Consider the following 19,643-nt stretch of genomic DNA (forward strand, 5'->3'; position numbering starts at 1 on the left):
CATCATACCTCTCAGGAAGGAGACGCATTCTGTCTCCTAGAGATGAACGTACTTTGATACGAAAAGTCCAAATCAATCTCAGAATAACAGCAAAAGACCTTGTGAAGATGCTGGAGGAAACAGGTACAAAGGTATTTATATCTACAGTAAAACGAGTCCTATATCGACATAACCTGAAAGGCCGCTCAGCAAGGAAGACGACACTGCTCTAAAACCATTAAACCACCATTAAAAAGCCAGACACTGTTTGTAACTGCACATGGGGACAAAGATCAAACTTTTTGGAGAAATGTCCTCCGGTCTGATGAAGCAAACACAGAACTGTTTGGCCATAATGACCATTGTTATGTTTGGAGGAAAAAAGGGGAAGCTTGCAAGCCGAAGAACACCATCCCAACCGTGAAGCAGCATCATGTTGTGGGGGTGCTTTCTGCGAGAGGGACTGGTGCACTTCACAAAATAGATGGCATAATGAGGAGGACAATTATGTGGATATATTGAAGCAACATCTCCAGACATCAGTCAGGAAGTTAAAGCTTGGTCGCAAATGGGTCTTTCAAATGGACAATGACCCCAAGCATACTTCCAAGTTGTGGAAAAATGGCTTAAGGACAACAAAGTCAAGGTATTGGAGTGGCCATCACAAAGCCCTGACCTAAATCCTTAGAAAATTTGTGGGCAGAACTTAAAAAGAGTGTGCGAGCAAGGAGGCCTACAAACCTGACTCAGTTACACCAGCTCTGTCAGGAGGAATGGGCCAAAATTCACCCAATTTATTGTGGGAAACTTGTGGAAGGTTACCCAAAATGTTTGACCCAAGTTAAACAATTTAAAGGCAATGCTACCAAATACTAATTGAGTGTATGTAAACTTCTGACCCACTGGGAATGTGATGAAAGAAATGAAAGCTGAAATAAATAATTCTTTCTACTATTATTCTGACATTGCACAGTCTTAAAATAAAGTGGTGATCTTAACTGATCTAAGACAGGGAATTTTAACTAGGATTAAATGTCAGGAATTGTGAAAAACTGAGTTAAATGTATTTGGCTAAGGTGTATGTAAACTTCCAACTTCAACGGTATATACTGTAATCTATTCTACTGTATTTAGTCAATGCCACTCCGACATTGCTCATCCTAATATTTGTATTTAATCTATTCGGATCCACTCTCTATTCCCTCGCCAATCTAAATGGAGAAGGAAATGTTCAGCACTGACTCTCATTGAGTTGTCTGTCTGACAATGATGACCTCACTGCACATTTAAACTGATGAGGTAAGGCGCTGATTGGCCAGTCTACCGGAGTTAATGTGCCAGATATCATCAATGAACTACTTTATATGGTGTGGCCTTCTTTAACCTCTTGTTTATTAATAACTGTTCATGTTCAAAACTGTGCACTCTCCTCAAACAATAGCATTGTATTCTTTCACTGTAATAGCTACTGTAAATTGGACAGTGCAGTTAGATTAACAAGAATGTTAGCTTTCTGCCAATATCAGATATGTCTAAGTCCTGAGAAATGTTCTTGTTACTTACAACCTCATGCTAATCGCATTAGCCTACGTTAGCTCAACCGTCCCGCAGGGGACCCACCAAACCTGAAGAAGCGTTAAGGAAGTCAATGAGACGCACACACAGACATCAGACACACACACACACACAGACATCAAAAACACACAAGGACTAAGAGGACTGATAGGGTCTAGCTGTCAAGTGGCTGACATTGTCACGGTCAATGATGTGTGATTGAGCATTGGGTGCAATCATTGTCCTTTGTGATGGTGTCAATAGCCTCTCAGACAGATACAATCACCCTGTGGCTTCCATCAGGCAGCACACAGACACACAGACGCACACACAGACGCACACAGACAGACAGACAGACAGACAGACAGACAGACAGACAGACAGACAGACAGACAGACAGACAGACAGACAGACAGACAGACAGACAGACACACAGACAGACACACAGACAGACACACAGACAGACACACATACACCACACAGACGCACACACAGACAGACAGACAGACAGACAGACAGACAGACAGACAGACAGACAGACAGACAGACAGACAGACAGACAGACAGACAGACAGACAGACAGACAGACAGACAGACAGACAGACAGACAGACAGACAGACAGACAGACAGACAGACAGACAGACAGACAGACAGACACACAGACAGACACACAGACAGACACACATACACCACACAGACACACACACACACACACACACACACACACACACACAGACACACACACATAAGACACAGATCTACACAAACATGACACACAACACAATGTCACAGTAGTTCACACAGGTTAAGATAAGAGCCTGAGATCTATAGTAAACATGAACTGTCTCTATAAATAACTGAAACAATGTCAATAAATCCTAATTTTAACTTAGCAATTACAGTAATTATATCCTAACTGTCTCTATAAATAACTCCAAACTCTATAAATACTGTAGATAAATCCTAATTTTAACTTAGCAATTACAGTAATTATATCCTAACTGTCTCTATAAATAACTCCAAACTCTATAAATACTGTAATTCTCCATGAAATACCTGTATACAATGTGGCATTACAGTTCAGGCTCCCGAGTGGCGCAGCGGTCTAAGGCACTGCATCTCAGTGCAAGAGACATCACTACAGTCCCTGGTTTGAATCCAGGCTGTATCACAACCGGCCGTGATTGGGAGTCCCATAAAGGAGGCGTTAAATAAAGGTGAAATAAAAATAAATAAACAGCTTGAAGATATGTGTTCTCAGTTCAATCATAAAAGCAACTAAAATGTATAACTTTGTAGTTAGGAAATAAGTACTGCAGCAACGCCTGGTACCAGTCACAAGCTTTATTAACAGAGCAAAATAAAGGCAGAAAGTCCAATGTCCAAAACAGAATTCAAACAAATATACATCTCAACCAAAAAAGCTACAAAAATAATAATAGCTATAATAACTATCAAATAAATATTCACATCAACAACAACATATTTGTCTTTCATCGTTTGAATCAAACATTTCCCTGCGACATTCTTTAATGTCTTTAAACATATTCTAAAATAAGATTTGTACAATCAAACTATAACAGCACATGCTAGGAGTAGGACTGCACCAATGTACCACACACTCGCTGCACTACACAATGACTGCCTGCATGTTAACTGATATGATCCATGAATTGTTTCTATATCCAAGACCTGAGCCCCTGTATGAGTTTGGAACTTGCAATTATAAGGAAACAAATTCCGATTAACCCTTGAGGTAGAAGCAGAATCTGCACTTCCATTGACTGTGGAAATGTCTCCTTGTACGTTACGTCCTCCTTTACTCCCTATCTGTGCAACGAACCAACCGATGAGCCATTCTGAGTCTGGATTGGTTTCCTGTGTTGAACTGTTGCTAGGCAATGCTGAGGATTTCCAGTGTGTGACCAAGGAACTAGAGCCTTTGTGAAAATCAAATCACAGACTGACTGACCACCATGGGGGTCGTCCACAGCTCACCACATAGGTTAACAAACACTGTCTCAGTCACACACACATACACAAAAGGATTCAATTCAAGCTTTAATACCAAAATAAAAACACACAAACCCCAAAATGAATCATGGAAAAAACACCTTCTTTCTTTGGCCAGCCTGCATGTTTTTATTTTATTACTAGTTCCTCTACATCCCTAAATACTTCCAGATAATATATTTCCATATACCCTAGCCCCTTTTCACACATTGATTCTTAAAAGTGTTAAAAGTTAGGAGGCTTCCACATAATGTACCCCAATGGAAAAAGCTTCAATAGTGCCAACAGTGACTAGAGCCGAATGTTTAAAACCAGATTCTCTCAGTCTCATTTCTTTAACTCACTCGTCTCCCAACGATACTTGACAACTGATAGCATAGACTCACTGACATCTTCAAATAGCATTATTCCTCTTCATACTCAAATTCCAAACTCTTTAGTGGCACAGCGAGAGATGTCATTGGTTACCTTTACATACCAGTGGATACTGACGAGACAGAAGAAGGGAAAGTGGAACCAGATCTGACGCCATCTTGATTCTACAGCAGAAAGGATGGTTCAGTTTGTTTTGCCATACTGTATGTATATCCATGGAGTAGCAGCAGGATATATTGGCCACTCGATCAGCTGACTTTGCATCACAATCACTTAAATCATTAATGCTTGATAGTTAAAGCCGAGATAGATCAATGCTGTACTGCACACACACAATTATAACCAAGAAGCAAACTATTAAAGCTGAAAAAGGGTCCTAGTTTAGTGACACATTGGACTGGACTGCCCTCCATGATGCTGGGACTTGAGGTGTGACAGAACAACGAGAGAAAGGGAAGGAAGAGTAGAAACATTTAGGAAGAGAGGAGACTAAAGGAAGTGGAGTGCTACATTGTTGAACATTAAATAAATCAACAGCCATATTTCCAAAAATCAGGATGAAACTTGGGGGTTATTACTTGAATGGTATAATGGAAACTGTATACTGTTTGATCATCGTTGATTATCAAAATACCAATACTGTGATGCTACACGTTCTTCTGTGGTAGGATTTTGTGAACTGGACATTACATTTCCCCAGTGGATTCAGCCAAGTTTTTAAGCAGCATCTTCTAGTTTCAAACAGACAGTCCTGTAAATAATCACCTCAAGGAATTGCAACACCGACCTGCCAACCATTACCAGATGTAACTTTACAGATCTCTTGACAGAGCTGCATTAAACTGTGTTGTGCCTTTGGCCCTGATTAAAACAATTCCCCACTCCCTGGAAGTGTTTTTTTCTTCATCAAAGCACTCCTCATCAGACAATTCTCAGCTACAATCACATTGTTTTGTATCTCTGGAAGCTCCAGTACATTCACATTGTTTTGTATCTCTGGAAGCTCCAGTACATTCACATTGTTTTGTATCTCTGGAAGCTCCAGTACATTCACATTGTTTTGTATCTCTGGAAGCTCCAGTACATTCACATTGTTTTGTATCTCTGGAAGCTCCAGTACATTCACATTGTTTTGTATCTCTGGAAGCTCCAGTACATTCACATTGTTTTGTATCTCTGGAAGCTCCAGTACATTCACATTGTTTTGTATCTCTGGAAGCTCCAGTACATTCACATTGTTTTGTATCTCTGGAAGCTCCAGTACATTCACATTGTTTTGTATCTCTGGAAGCTCCAGTACATTCACATTGTTTTGTATCTCTGGAAGCTCCAGTACATTCACATTGTTTTGTATCTCTGGAAGCTCCAGTACATTCACATTGTTTTGTATCTCTGGAAGCTCCAGTACATTCACATTGTTTTGTATCTCTGGAAGCTCCAGTACATTCACAATGTTTTGTATCTCTGGAAGCTCCAGTACATTCACATTGTTTTGTATCTCTGGAAGCTCCAGTACATTCACATTGTTTTGTATCTCTGGAAGCTCCAGTACATTCACATTGTTTTGTAACTTCCCTCTTTTCTTCTCCCAAAGATCCAATATCCATCTGTTCTGTACTTTTCCTCTGTAACCTGGTACTCCACTGACTGAGAGCAGATGGCTCACACTGGTGTCTGTCTGTCTGTGTGTATATCTGTCTGTCTGCCTGCATGTTGGTCTGCCTGCTTGCCTGCCTGTCTGCTTGTCCGTTCGTCCGCCTGCCTGCTTGTCTGTCTGCCTGACACCTTCCTGTTCACGCAATCAGCCCTTATCCTTCAAGACCTCCTCTCCTCACGGCCGAGACAATGAGAAATGTAATGGCCCTCTGTTCATGCAATGATCCCATCAAACACTCCTCTCTCCACATCTCTCTCAATCAGTCAGCCCCCGTTGGGCCTTAATCAAGAAGAGCACAAACACTGTTTGACCACTGATTTGCTTATGTTGCTACACCTTATAGTTGACACTCTGTAATACAGAGGGGATACAATTTTCAGTAATGTCTGAGATATTATCATGCTCAATTTTGTTTTTTTAAATAGGTATTTAATTGTCTTGAGAGGCATTTTTACATCCCAATGTTAAAGCTTTGTCACATGTTGCACATTTCTCCAATTTGGACAAATCAACATGTTCCTAAATAGTAGTGATGTCACACCATCATGGTTGCATACCGTTACTGTAACAGGTGAGAAAAATGGTTCGCTGATGATCAAAAAGCCAAGTTACAGTAGTGAAAAGATGAGATATGCACTGAAGAGTAGTTCAGGACAAGGTGTCCACCTGTTCTGAGTTTATTTGAGTCTGGGGGCGGGGGAGGGGGGTCAGCATGGAGGAAGAGCCTTCTCATGTTAAAGCTATCGTGATGAAACCAACCACACCTTCCCCGAAACCAAACAGTCAAGGGGTTCTGGGGAATCGGAGCAGCGTGTTGGAAGGGAGCGAAAGCCCCCCCGCCCCGGGTCTCCACTCACATGATGGAGCAGCTCTTGGTCTTCTCCTTCTTGAAGGTGGAGGAGAGCAGCTCGGAGCGGTTGGGGAGATGGAGGAGCCTCTTGGATAAGTGTTGAGTGGGGCTGATCTTGGGGAGGGGCTGGAGCTTGTTGATGCAAGCCAGAGAGGCCGTACGGAACACACTGTGGATACTCTTCTCTGAGGTGAACGCTGAACACTCCAGATAGGCCTCAGTACCAAGCTGCTTGGCCATGGAGGAACCCTGGGGAGGAAGGGGCAGAGGAGAGCGGCTGAGAGCTTATTCTGTTCCACACAATAGATTTCACCATACATCTCTATCTGAACAGGCATGTGTGTGTGTGTGTGTGTGTGTGTTGTTGTGTGTGTGTGTGTGTTTTTGTGTGTGTGTTTTTGTGTGTGTGTGTGTGTGTGTTTTGTGTGTGAGTGTGTTTTTGTGTGTGTGTGTGTGTGTGTTTTGTGTGTGAGTGTGTTTTTGTGTGTGTGTGAGTGTGTGTGAGTGTGTTTGTGTTGTGTGTGTGTTTTTGTGTGTGTTTTTTTGTGTGTGTGTGTGTGTGTTTTTGTGTGTGTGTGTGTTTTTGTGTGTGTGTGAGTGTGTTTTGTTTGTTTGTGTGTGTGTGTGTGTTTTTGTGTGTGTGTGTGTGTTTTTGTGTGTGTGTGTGTGTTTTTGTGTGTGTGTGTGTGTGTTTGTGTGTGTGTGTGTGTGTGTTGTGTGTGTGTGTGTGTGTGTGTGTGTGTGTGTGTGTGTGTGTGTGTGTGTGTGTGTGTGTGTGTGTGTGTCACGGTCTCCATCAGGAAAATGTGGCACCGGACATTTGACGCCAACATTTTAATTTACCAGACATGTATCGGAAATGTACCGGACCCATATGCATGGGTGTGTAACCTGATTAGGTGCTCATTGGGTGTGTAACCTGATTAGGGCGTCCACCCACGGTGCTCATTGGGTGTGTAACCTGATTAGGGCGTCCACCCACGGTGCTCATTGGGTGTGTAACCTGATTAGGGCGTCCACCCACGGTGCTCATTGGGTGTGTAACCTGATTAGGGCGTCCACCCACGGTGCTCATTGGGTGTGTAACCTGATTAGGGCGTCCACCCACGGTGCTCATTGGGTGTGTAACCTGATTAGGCGTCCACCCACGGTGCTCATTGGGTGTGTAACCTGATTAGGGCGTCCACCCACGGTGCTCATTGGGTGTGTAACCTGATTAGGCGTCCACCCACGGTGCTCATTGGGTGTGTAACCTGATTAGGGCGTCCACCCACGGTGCTCATTGGGTGTAACCTGATTAGGTCCACCCACGGTGCTCATTGGGTGTGTAACCTGATTAGTGCCCACCCACGGTGCTCATTGGGTGTGTAACCTGATTAGTGCGTCCACCCACGGTGCTCATTGGGTGTGTAACCTGATTACCCACGGTGCTCATTGGGTGTGTAACCTGACCCACGGTGCTCATTGGGTGTGTAACCTGATTAACCTGGTGCTCATTGGGTGTGTAACCTGATTAGTGCGTCCACCCACGGTGCTCATTGGGTGTGTAACCTGATTAGTGCGTCCACCCACGGTGCTCATTGGGTGTGTAACCTGATTAGTGCGTCCACCCACGCTGCTCAGCATGACAGAAATCACATTTAGAATACAGTAATTCATTCTTACAAATTCTGATGTTTTGAAGATGTTAGAATACCTGTCCACATTTAGTTTTGTGCCTCATAATATCTATTAAAACATTCAGTATATGTTTTCAAAATGCATACTTCCTCAAGCAATACTGCAAAGTGGTGTGTGATGCGCTAATGAAGCCTGCCTTCTGTTGCTGTTTGATGCCGCATTCAAGACAAATGGGAACTTAGAAATCTAAGATTTCTGTCTTCAGTGCGTTCAAGACAACTGGGAAAGTAACTAGGTCTGACTGGGAAAAATCCAACTCAGAATTAAAACTCGGGACTTTCCGACCTGACGATCACTGACGTCATGATTTGACCTCGTATTTTTCAGAGTTCCCAGTTGTCTTGAAAGCACCACAAGATTCAGCAGCAGCAGCAGCTCTCGCGCTGTCTGACAGATTTTCCACTCAAAGGCTCTGTATCTGCATGCTGTACATGTGTGCCAATTTAATTCCACAAAACTATGCACATGAACCTATAGACCGCATGACCAGTCAAATGTACAGTGGGGAGAACAAGTATTTTATACACTGCAGATTTTGCAGGTTTTCCTACTTACAAAGCATGTAGAGGTCTGTTATTTTTATCATAGGTACACTTCAACTGTGAGAGACGAAATCCAATACAAAAATCCAGAAAATCACATTGTATGATTTTTAAGTAATTAATTGGCATTTTATTGCATGACATAAGTATTTGATCACCTACCAACCAGTAAGAATTCCGGCTCTCACAGACCTTTTCTTTAAGAATCCCTCCTGTTCTCCACTCATTACCTGTATTAACTGCACCTGTTTGAACTCGTTACCTGTATAAAAGACACCTATCCACACACTCACTCAAACAGACTCCAACCTCTCCACAATGGCCAAGACCAGAGAGCTGTGTAAGGACATCAGGGATAAAATTGTAGACCTGCACAAGGCTGGGATGGGCTACAGGACAATAGGCAAGCAGCTTGGTAAGAAGGCAACAACTGTTGGCGCAATTATTAGAAAATGGAAGAAGTTCAAGATAACGGTCAATCACCCTCGGTCTGGGGCTCCATGCAAGATCTCACCTCATGGGGCATCAATGATCATGAGGAAGGTGAGGGATCAGCCGAGAATTACACGGCAGGACCTGATCAATGACCTGAAGAGAGCTGGGACCACAGTCTCAAAGAAAACCATTAGTAACACAATACGCCGTCATGGATTAAAATCCTGCAGCGCACGCAAGGTCCCCCTGATGAAGCCAGCGCATGTCCAGGCCCGTCTGAAGTTTGCCAATGACCATCTGGATGATCCAGAGGAGGAATGGGAGAAGGTCATGTGGTCTGATGAGACAAAAGTAGAGCTTTTTGGTCTAAACTCCCCTCGCCGTGTTTGGAGGAAGAAGAAGGATGAGTACAACCCCAAGAACACCATCCCTACCGTGAAGCATGGAGGTGGAAACATCATTCTTTGGGGATGCTTTTCTGCAAAGGGGACAGGACGACTGCACCGTATTGAGGGGAGGGTGGATGGGGCCATGTATCGCGAGATCTTGGCCAACAACCTCCTTCCCTCAGTAAGGTGGCCCAAAACAACGACCCAAAACACACAGACAGGGCAACTAAGTAGTGGCTCCGTAAGAAGCATCTCAAGGTCCTGGAGAGCCCTAGCCAGTCTCCAGACCTGAACCCAATAGAAAATCTTTGGAGGGAGCTGAAAGTCCGTATTGCCCAGCGACAGCCCCGAAACCTGAAGGATCTGGAGAAGGTCTGTATGGAGGAGGGCCAAAATCCATGCTCCAGTGTGTGCAAACCTGGTCAAGAACTACAGGAAACATATGATCTCTGTAATTGCAAACAAAGGTTTCTGTACCAAATATTAAGTTCTGCTTTTCTGATGTATCAAATACTTATGTCATGCAATAAAATGCAAATTAATTACTTTAAAATCATACAATGTGATTTTCTGGACTTTTGTTTTAGATTCTGTCTCACAGTTGAAGTGTACCTATGATAAAAATGACAGACCTCTACATGCTTTGTAAGTAGGAAAACCTGCAAAATCGGCAGTGTATCAAATACTTGTTCTCCCCACTGTATTTCCATTGACTGGTTTATCCAGGCTTTAAAAGCATTATTTGGCTATGTTTTTTTTCTTCTTCTCCCGGACAATTTTTTTAATCTGCTTTTTTTTTTAAGTGAACAAAAAGCCAGCTATTACCGGCTAACAAAAACCCTGGCCTATGTGTGTCCTCTCAGTCTCACCTGCTCATGGGTGATGGGGACCTGTTTCTGATTGGACAGCTCCATCAGGGTGCAGACGTCTGTGCGCAGGTCGGTCTTACAGCCAATGAGAAGGATGCGTGTGCTGGGGCAGAAATCTAAGATCTCTGTCTTCCACTGGAGAGACAACAGAGCAGATATTTACCGACATGATAATGAACAAGTCATGATTTGGGGTAGTTAACCAAATTACAAATGAAATTCCCCTCATGATTACCAAGATAAATAGTCTACGGACCTGGTGAATCACATAGCTACAAACTAAAACGCAGAAATATGTTGCCTGGTCTCTGTTTTGAATAGCAAGTTTTGAAAAGTCCAATAAAAGCCAGATGATTTGAGCCTGGTAGCTGGATTGAAAAAATCTCTGGGGACTTGCAGACAGTTAGGAATACTGTTTAGAGAGAAAAAAGAGAGAGAAAAGAGAGAGACAGAAAGATAAAGTGAGAGATGGGAGCCATTACCTTCTTGAGCCCACAGTCGAAGGTGTCTGGGCGGCTGATGTCAAAACAGAGGAGCACCGCGTCAGAGTCACTGTAACAGAGAGGCCTCACATTGTCATAGTAGGGAGAACCTAGAGGAGAGGACAGAGACTTGTTACAGACGCCCAGAACAACATTCAGATGTAGTACAGGGAAGAACATATAGAAAACCAAAAATAGTTTGGTCTAACACCCTCACCAAATACTGTCCAAGGTAAATGATAGTAGACTCTTTTCTTTTAACAAGATAATGCAGAAAGGAGACATCATATCCAAGAAGAAAGAACATGTAGTTGAGCGCAGTAGAGTCAGAGAGAGAGTGAGAGAATGGAACATAAAAATTTGACATACCAATTAGGATCTGGCTGAAAATACTTGAATCACTTATAGAACCCATTGCCCTTTATGGTTGTGAGGTCTGGGGTCCGCTCACCAACCAAGAATTCACAAAATGGGACAAACGCCAAATTGAGACTACATGCAGAATTCTGCAAAAAAATCCTCTGTGTACAACGTCAAACACAAAATAATGAATGCAGAGTAGAATTAGGCCGATACCCAGTAATGATCAAAATCCAGAAAAGAGACATTAAATTCTACAACCACCTAAAAGGAAGCGATTCCCAAACCTTCCATAACAAAGCCATCACCTACAGAGATGAACCTGGAGAAGAGTCCCCTAAAGCAAGCTGGTCCTAGGGCTCTGTTCACAAATACAAACACACCCCACAGAGCCCCAGGACAGCAACACAATTAGACCCAACCAAATCATGAGAAAACAAAAAGATCATTACTTGACACATTTGAAAGAATTAACAAAAAAACAGAGCAAACTAGAATGCTACTTGGCCCTAAACAGAGAGTACACAGCAGCAGAATACCTGACCAGTGTGACTGACCAAAACTTAAAGAAATCCTTGACTATGTAAAGACTCAGTGAGCATAGCTTTGCTGTTGAGAAAGGCCGCCATTGGCAGACCTGGCTCTCAAGAGAAGACAGGTTATGTGCACACTGTCCACAAAATGAGGTAGAAACTGAGCTGTTCTTCCTAACCTCCTGCCAAATGTATGACCATATTAGAGGCACATATTTCCCTGAGATTACACAGATCCACAAAGGATTTGAAAACAAATCACATTTTGATAAAGTCCCATATCTATTGGGTGGCATACCAGTGTGACATCACAGCAGCAAGATTCGTGACCTGTTGCCACAAGAAAAGGGCAACCAGTGAAGAACAAGCACCATTGTAAATACAACCCATTTTTATGTTTATTTAATTTCCCATTTGTACTGTAACCATTTGTACATCGTTACAATAGCGTATATATAGATAATATGACATTTGTAATGTCTTTATCCTTTTGGAACTTCTGTGAGTGTAATGTTTAATGTTCATTTGTATTGTTTATTTCACTTGAATATATTATCTACTTCACTTGCTTTGGCAATGTTAACATATGTTTCCCATGCCAATAGAGTCCCATGAATTGAATTAAATTGAGTGAGATAGAGAGAGAGACAGAGACAATTAGACATATAGCGAGAGACAGAAAGAGAGGACAGAGACCAGGGGTAATCTCTGAGGGGTATCACTTCTCATACTGAGCTGTACTTTGCTGTCCCTTTCCCCTCTCTCTTTTCTCTCCTCTCCTCCTCATCTCCTATCCTCCTCCTCTCCTCCCTATCCTCCTCATCTCCTATCCTCCTCCTCTCCTCCTCTATCCTCCTCATCTCCTCCTCTCCTCCCTCTCCTATCCTCCTCCTCATCTCCTATCCTCCTCCTCTCCTCCCTATCCTCCTCTATCCTCCTCATCTCCTCCTCTCCTCATCTCCTAGCTATCCTCCTCTCCTCTCCTATCCTCCTCCTCTCCTCCCTATCCTCCTATCGTCTCCTCCCCTCCTTCTCTTCTCTCCTCCCTTATCATCTCCTCTCCTCCCTTAACCTCATCTCCTCTCCTCTCCTCCCTTATCCACCTCGCCGCTCCTCCCCATCCTCCTCCCATCTCCTCTCCTCGTTTAGCCTCCTCTCCTCCCATCTCCTCTCCTCTCCTCCCTTATCCACCTCGCTGCTCCTCCCCATCCTCCTCTCTTCCCATCTCCTCTCCTCTCCTCGTTTATCCTCCTCTCCTCCCATCTCCTCTCCTCGTTTATCCTCCTCTCCTCGTTTATCCTCCTCTCCTCCCATCTCCTCTCCTCTCCTCGTTTATCCTCCTCTCCTCCCATCTCCGCTCCTCTCCTCGTTTATCCTCCTCTCCTCACATCTGCTCTCCTCTCCTCGTTTATCCTCCTCTCCTCCCATCTCCTCTCCTCTCCTCCCTTATCCACCTCGCCGCTCCTCCCCATCCTCCTTTCCTCCCATCTCCTCTCCTCTCCTCGTTTATCCTCCTCTCCTCCCATCTCCTCTCCTCCTTTATCCTCCTCTCCTCCCATCTCCTCTCCTCGTTTATCCTCCTCTCCTCCCATCTCCTCTCCTCTCTTCCCTTATCCACCTCGCCGCTCCTCCCCATCCTCCTTTCCTCCCATCTCCTCTCCTCTCCTCGTTTATCCTCCTCTCCTCCCATCTCCTCTCCTCCTTTATCCTCCTCTCCTCTCCCCTATTGGTGTTTCAGAGTGAGAGAAGATGACAATCAAGACACTAAATCCACATTGATATTTTTATCACTGGATTAAACAAGTGGAACAGAAAAGCAAGGCTGGCTGGCTGGCTGGCTGGCAGGCTGGCTGGCTGGGAGCAGCAGAGCAGGCAGACGCTCCCACTCATGTACTCGGTATCCTTAAGCAACTACCCCCCTCTCTCTCCGCCTCCCCCCTCTCGCCCCCTCTACACACCCCCTAGTCTTCCCTCCACTCAGCGCAGCGTAATACCTCCAGTCCCTCTGCCGTTACCACAGCAACAGCCTTGGAATCCTCCATCTGCATCAGGCGTTCCTCCCACCCCTCCTTAAAGGCTGGCCGCAACTGCCAATCATCTTACACACTGCTGTCCTGCTGCCCACCCACCTACCCAGCTACCGCTCTACACAATTCTCTGTTAAAACAATGTTGGGGCACACACACATGCATGGAAACGCATGTTATCACGTATGCAGGCACACACAGTCACACATGCACTCACACAGCGGCATGCACACAGTCACACAGCCACACACGCAAACAAACACGTCTTGGTTACTTGAGTCTCTCGCTCTTGTTTATTAATTATATTTGTTATATTTGGCATCAGCAGAAGGTGACTCTTATCTCTTCATCTGGTTAGAAATGAGAGGCTTAGATGGATAATCATGTTAAGTCTGATTAAAAAGGACTTCCAATTGGTATCTAATGGATATAATATATATACAGTGCCTTGCGAAAGTATTCGGCCCCCTTGAACTTTGCGACCTTTTGCCACATTTCAGGCTTCAAACATAAAGATATAAAACTGTATTTTTTTGTGAAGAATCAACAACAAGTGGGACACAATCATGAAGTGGAACGACATTTATTGGATATTTCAAACGTTTTTAACAAATCAAAAACTGAAAAACTGAAAAACTGAATTTGCCAGTTCTTGCTGTGACATGTTACCCCACTCTTCCACCAAGGCACCTGCAAGTTCCTGGACATTTCTGGGGAGAATGGCCCTAGCCCTCACCCTCTGATCCAACAGGTCCCAGACGTGCTCAATGGGATTGAGCTCCGGGCTCTTCCCTGGCCACGGCAGAACACTGGCATTCCTGTCTTGCTGTAAATGACGCACAGAACGAGCAGTATGGCTGGTGGCATTGTCATGTTGGAGGGTCATGTCAGGATGATCCTGCAGGAAGGGTACCACATGAGGGAGGAGGATGCCTTCCCTGTAATGCACAGCGTTGAGATTGCCTGCAATGACAACAAGCTCAGTCCGATGATGCTGTGACACACCGCCCCAGACCATGACGACCCTCCACCTCCAAATCGATCCCTCTCCAGATTACAGGCTTCGGTAGAACGCTCATTCCTACGACGATAAACGAGAATATCGACCATCACCCCTGATGAGACAAAACCGCGACTCGTCAATGAAGAGCACTTTTTGCCAGTCCTGTCTAGTCTAGCGACGGTGGGTTTGTGCCCATAGGCGACGTTGTTGCTGGTGATGTCTGGTGAGGACCTGCCTTACAACAGGCCTACAAACCCTCAGTCCAGTCTCTCTCAGCCTATTGCGGACAGTCTGAGCACTGATGGAGGGATTGTGCGTTCCTGGTGTAACTCAGGCATTTGTTGTTGCCATCCTGTACCTGTCCAGCAGGGGTGATGTTCGAATGTACAGATCCTGTGCAGGTGTTGCTACACGGGATCTGCCACTGCGAGGATGATCAGCTGTCTGTCCTGTCTCCCTGTAGCGCTGTCTTAGGCATCTCACAGTACGGACATTTATTTCCCTGGCCACATCTGCAGTCCTTATGCCTCCTTTCAGCATGCCTAAGGCACGTTTATGCAGATGAGCAGGGACCCTGGGCATCTTTCTTTTGGTGTTTTTCAGAGTCAGTAGAAAGGCCTCTTTAGTGTCCTAAGTTTTCATAACTGTGACCTTAATTGTCTACCGTCTGTAAGCTGTTAGTGTCTTAACGACCGTTCCACAGGTGCATGTTCATTAATTGTTTGTGGTTTATTGAACAAGCATGGGAAACGGTGTTTAAACCCTTTACAATGAAGATCTGTGAAGTTATTTGGATTTTTACGAATTATCTTTGAAAGACAGGGTCCTGAAAAGGGTTTATTTGGGTGAGTTTTTTCTCCCGCCTCGTTTCACTGCCAAAAATAAAATTAAACCATCTAGTGTTCAGCGAAATAACAACACAATGTCAAATACAGGTAGCCTAGTCAAATAATTAACATCCAATCACATTAATCGCTACTCTCTCGCGGGAATTCCACTAATGGTCTGTATGTAGCCAAACGTAGCTGCTGCTCATTCCGTTTGCTCGAAGATGGATAAATGGTTTAAAAAAAAGTAGGGCCCGCGTCCATAGAGACACATACCTGCTCTACTGGTAATACTGCTACTACCAGCGGTACTACACCTGCACCTGTCGACGACACAAGTTGTTCTGCTTCCATAGAGACACATACCTGCTCTACTGGTAATACTGCTACTACCAGCGGTACTACACCTGCACCTGTTGACAACACAAGTTGTTCTGCTTCCACGAGCACATCCAGTGCAAACATCCGTAATTCTACATTTGTTGTTAGCCCAGCTAGCATGGACACTGACAGTTGTGAATCTGATGCAGCGGAAGAGCTACTGCCTCCTTACCCGGGAAAGCACCAAGCTACTGCCTCCTTACCCGGTTCTGCTTCCAAGCACCAGTGCAAACATCCGTAATTCTACTTTGCCCCAGCTTACCTGACGGTTGTGAAAGCACCAAGCTACTGCCCCCTTACCCGGGAAAGCACCAAGCTACTGCCCCCTTACCCGGAAAGCACCAAGCTACTGCCCCCTTACCCGGGAAAGCACTGCCCCTTACCGGGAAAGCTACTGCCCCTTACCGGGAAAGCACCAAGCTACTGCCCCCTTACCCGGGAAAGCACCAAGCTACTGCCCCTTACCCAGGAAAGCACCCCTTACCCAGGAAAGCTACTGCCCCCTTACCCAGGAAAGCACCAAGCTACTGCCCCCTTACCTGGGAAAGCACCAAGCTACTGCCCCTTACCTGGGAAAACACCAAGCTACTGCCTCCTTACCCGGGAAAGCACCAAGCTACTGCCCCCTTACCTGGGAAAACACCAAGCTACTGCACCCTTACCTGGGAAAGCACCAAGCTACTGCCCCCTTACCTGGGAAAACACCAAGCTACTGCACCCTTACCTGGGAAAGCACCAAGCTACTGCCCCCTTACCTGGGAAAACACCAAGCTACTGCCCCCTTACCTGGGAAAACACCAAGCTACTGCCCCTTACCTGGGAAAGCACCGAACAACAGACAGGGACGTCAGACCATGGAAGAGGTGCAAACATGATGAGAACTACAATGATTTGGGTTCAATTACATTATTTTGGGAGCCTTTCCTCAGACACAATGTGTTAAATGTGCAAAAGTACTATCTCACAACTCATTGAAACCTTCGCTCTGGTGCAGACATTTAGAAACAAAACATAACAATTTGAAAAATATGCCATAGGAGTTTTTGAGTGAGAATAAAGATGACTTTCGACTAGTAAGACATGTATAAAAGCAACAGATACCATTAATAAGAAGGGCTAGAAGCGTCTTATATGGTGACCTACTGAATGGCTAGGACAGGCAAGCCTCATACTATTGAGGAGGACTTAATTCTTCCTGCTGCCGTGGATATGGCTGGGACAATGCTCGGGGAAAAGGCCAAAAAAACTATACAGACAATGACTTCATCAAACAACATTGTTTCACAACGCATCAGTGACATGGCAGGAGATGTTTTGAAACAATTACTGCTTCGCATACAAGCCAGTGAATTCTATGCATTACAGCTGGATGAGTCAAGAGACGTGGTGGGCCTGGCACAGCTCCTGGTATATGTCCATTACGTTTATGAGGGGGGGGCAATTAAGGAAGACATCCTCTTCAGCAAACCACTGGAAACCAGGACAACAGGAGAGAATATTTTTAAAGTACTGAACAGCATTGTGACATCAAAGGGACTTTGGTGGTCAAGATGTGTTGGTATCTGTACTGATGGCACAAAAGCCATGGCAGGGAGACATAGTGGAGTGGTAACGTGCGTGCAAGCAGTTGCTCCCGACGACACTTGGGTACACTGCAGCATCCACCGAGAGGCTCTTGCTGCCAAGGGAATGCCTGACAGCTTGAAATACGTTTTGGACACTACAGTGAAAATGGTTAACTTTGTTAAAGTAAGGCCCCTGAACTCTCATGTATTTTCTGCACTAAGCAATGATATGGGCAGTGACCATGTAACGCTTTTACAACATACAGAAGTGTGTTGGTTATAAAGGGGCAAAGTATTGACACGTTTTTTTTTTATTGAGAGACGAGCTTAAAGTTTTCTTTACTGACCATTATTTTCACTTGTCTGACTGCTTGCATGATGACGAGTTTCTCACACGACTGGCCTGTCTGGGTGATGTTTTTTCTCGCCTGAATGATATGAATCTAGGATTACAGGGACTCTCCGCAACTATATTCAATGTGCGGGACAAAACTGAGGCTATGATTAAGATATTGGAGCTCTTCTCTGTCTGCAATAACAAGGACAACACACAGGTCTTTCCATCATTGTATGAGTTTTTGTGTACAAATGATCTCAAGCTTACAGACAATGTCAAATGTAATATAGAGAAGAACCTGAGTGAGTTTGGGGCGCAATTACACAGGTACTTTCCTGAAACGGATGAGTAGGTGTTCTAAAACTTTTGACCAGACCTGTATATTCTGTTCTCAAAAGGAGGGCCCCTCAACAAGGTCTTAATCAGGGCTCTAAAAAGCTTGGTAAAATGTAGGCCACCGTGACCAGTTCATATAGATCAGTGATTCTCAAAATGTGTCATGTACCACCAAGTTCATTTTACTCTGCCTGGAGTACCCCTGCACTAGTGATAGCGGATATAGGTTGATGATATAGGGGGAGAGGATGTAGTTACCTGACGTGTCCCACAGACTGAGCTCCACACGCTGCTCCTCAAGTTCCAGACACGCGGTGTAGTTCTCAAACACTGTGGGAACATAAGTCTGAGGAGAGGAATGACATAGCAGTCTGTTAATATCCTCCCTGCTACACGTGATGGACTTTATTTTCACAATTCAGATCTACATTAAAGTGAAATACAGTCTTCTAATACGACAATAGTAAACATTTGAGTGTAAACGAATTAGTAGGCTAGCCCAATAAAAATGAATGGGAAAAAAATGATGCATGATCATATGTCTTTTTCAATGTGGTGATGAAACCCATTTCAACGTGGTGATGATCAGAAGCCTATAGTAGAACATGTGATATAATCCGACGTGAAAACTGAATTATTGGACATGCGCATCATGTCGTAGATTCAGGCATCCTGGCCCGAAGCGGATGATGCTCTATCAGAATGAATCCATCGTCAATTTATTCCCAACTTTTAAAAGAGCCGTTTATGAGGCTGATCAAATCCTCAGAAACATGTGCTCAATCAATATGGAATCTTTGCAGAACACATACACATTGTATCTTAAAATGATAGTATTGCAACAGGAGAAAAAATATTCGCATACCTCTGGATAACAATCCTTCGCGAGGACTTGCAACATCGCAGTTTTTCCGCATTGAACATCCCCAACAAGAACCAGTTTACATCTCACCACCAACGGTTGTGGATTTCTCCTTTCCTTCATATTTGTAACAGTCAAGAACACAAGTCTTTATTAAAGAAAAATAGTAAAAACGCGAAATCCAAAAGAAAAACGTCCTTGTTAGCGGTAGAGTACCGTAGCCTATTCTGAAGTGTGGTCTAGTCCTAGAAGGATGCTTGCATTTGATGTAATGAGAGTCAATACTGCGTCTCTTTATAGTGCGCTCCAACAGCCAATGGGCGCGCGGTTTTCCTGACTCTCTTGTATTTCTTTCACCGCCGCAGAGTTCTATTGTCCCTGACCGCTGAAATTAAATGGGTTATATTGCCTTATGCCAGGTAGTTATAGAAATACAATTTTAAACCTAAATAATCCACATAAAATTATTATGACTTTGTTTATGAGACAGTGTTTCTCTAGGGCTTCAAGTCAAGATGGCAATACGTGCTGGAGAGATCCAAGTCCAACACAAATCTGAAAGAAAACACACAAACTTTGTAACCCT

The 19,643-nt window shown here is 44.2% G+C and overlaps 1 protein-coding gene across 1 annotated transcript; it reads right to left on the reverse strand.

Moving 5' to 3' along the window:
- Window positions 1–2,863: 2,863 nt before the first annotated feature.
- Window positions 2,864–19,308, reverse strand: LOC112232706 (rho-related GTP-binding protein Rho6). The gene is made up of 5 exons (XM_042299686.1): window positions 19,061–19,308; window positions 18,454–18,541; window positions 10,827–10,936; window positions 10,345–10,479; window positions 2,864–6,678 (listed from the first exon to the last, which is right to left on the reverse strand). Exons 1-5 carry the CDS (start codon window positions 19,178–19,180, stop codon window positions 6,433–6,435), a joined length of 699 nt encoding a protein of 232 aa, XP_042155620.1. The 5' UTR covers window positions 19,181–19,308; the 3' UTR covers window positions 2,864–6,432.
- Between the last annotated feature and the right edge of the window lie 335 nt (window positions 19,309–19,643).

This window comes from Oncorhynchus tshawytscha, linkage group LG16, assembly GCF_018296145.1.
Source record: "Oncorhynchus tshawytscha isolate Ot180627B linkage group LG16, Otsh_v2.0, whole genome shotgun sequence".
NCBI lineage: Eukaryota > Metazoa > Chordata > Actinopteri > Salmoniformes > Salmonidae > Oncorhynchus > Oncorhynchus tshawytscha.

What these genes read in the sequence shown, in the direction of transcription:
- LOC112232706 (XM_042299686.1), bottom strand. Translation starts at nt 19,180, where the DNA reads ATGAAGGAAAGGAGAAATCCACAACCGTTGGTGGTGAGATGTAAACTG. An exon ending in CGAAGGATTGTTATCCAGAG is followed by an intron (nt 18,542 to 19,060) that starts GTATGCGAATAT and finishes TCCTCTCCTCAG; the next exon opens with ACTTATGTTCCCACAGTGTT. An exon ending in TCGACTGTGGGCTCAAGAAG is followed by an intron (nt 10,480 to 10,826) that starts GTAATGGCTCCC and finishes TTGTCTCTCCAG; the next exon opens with TGGAAGACAGAGATCTTAGA.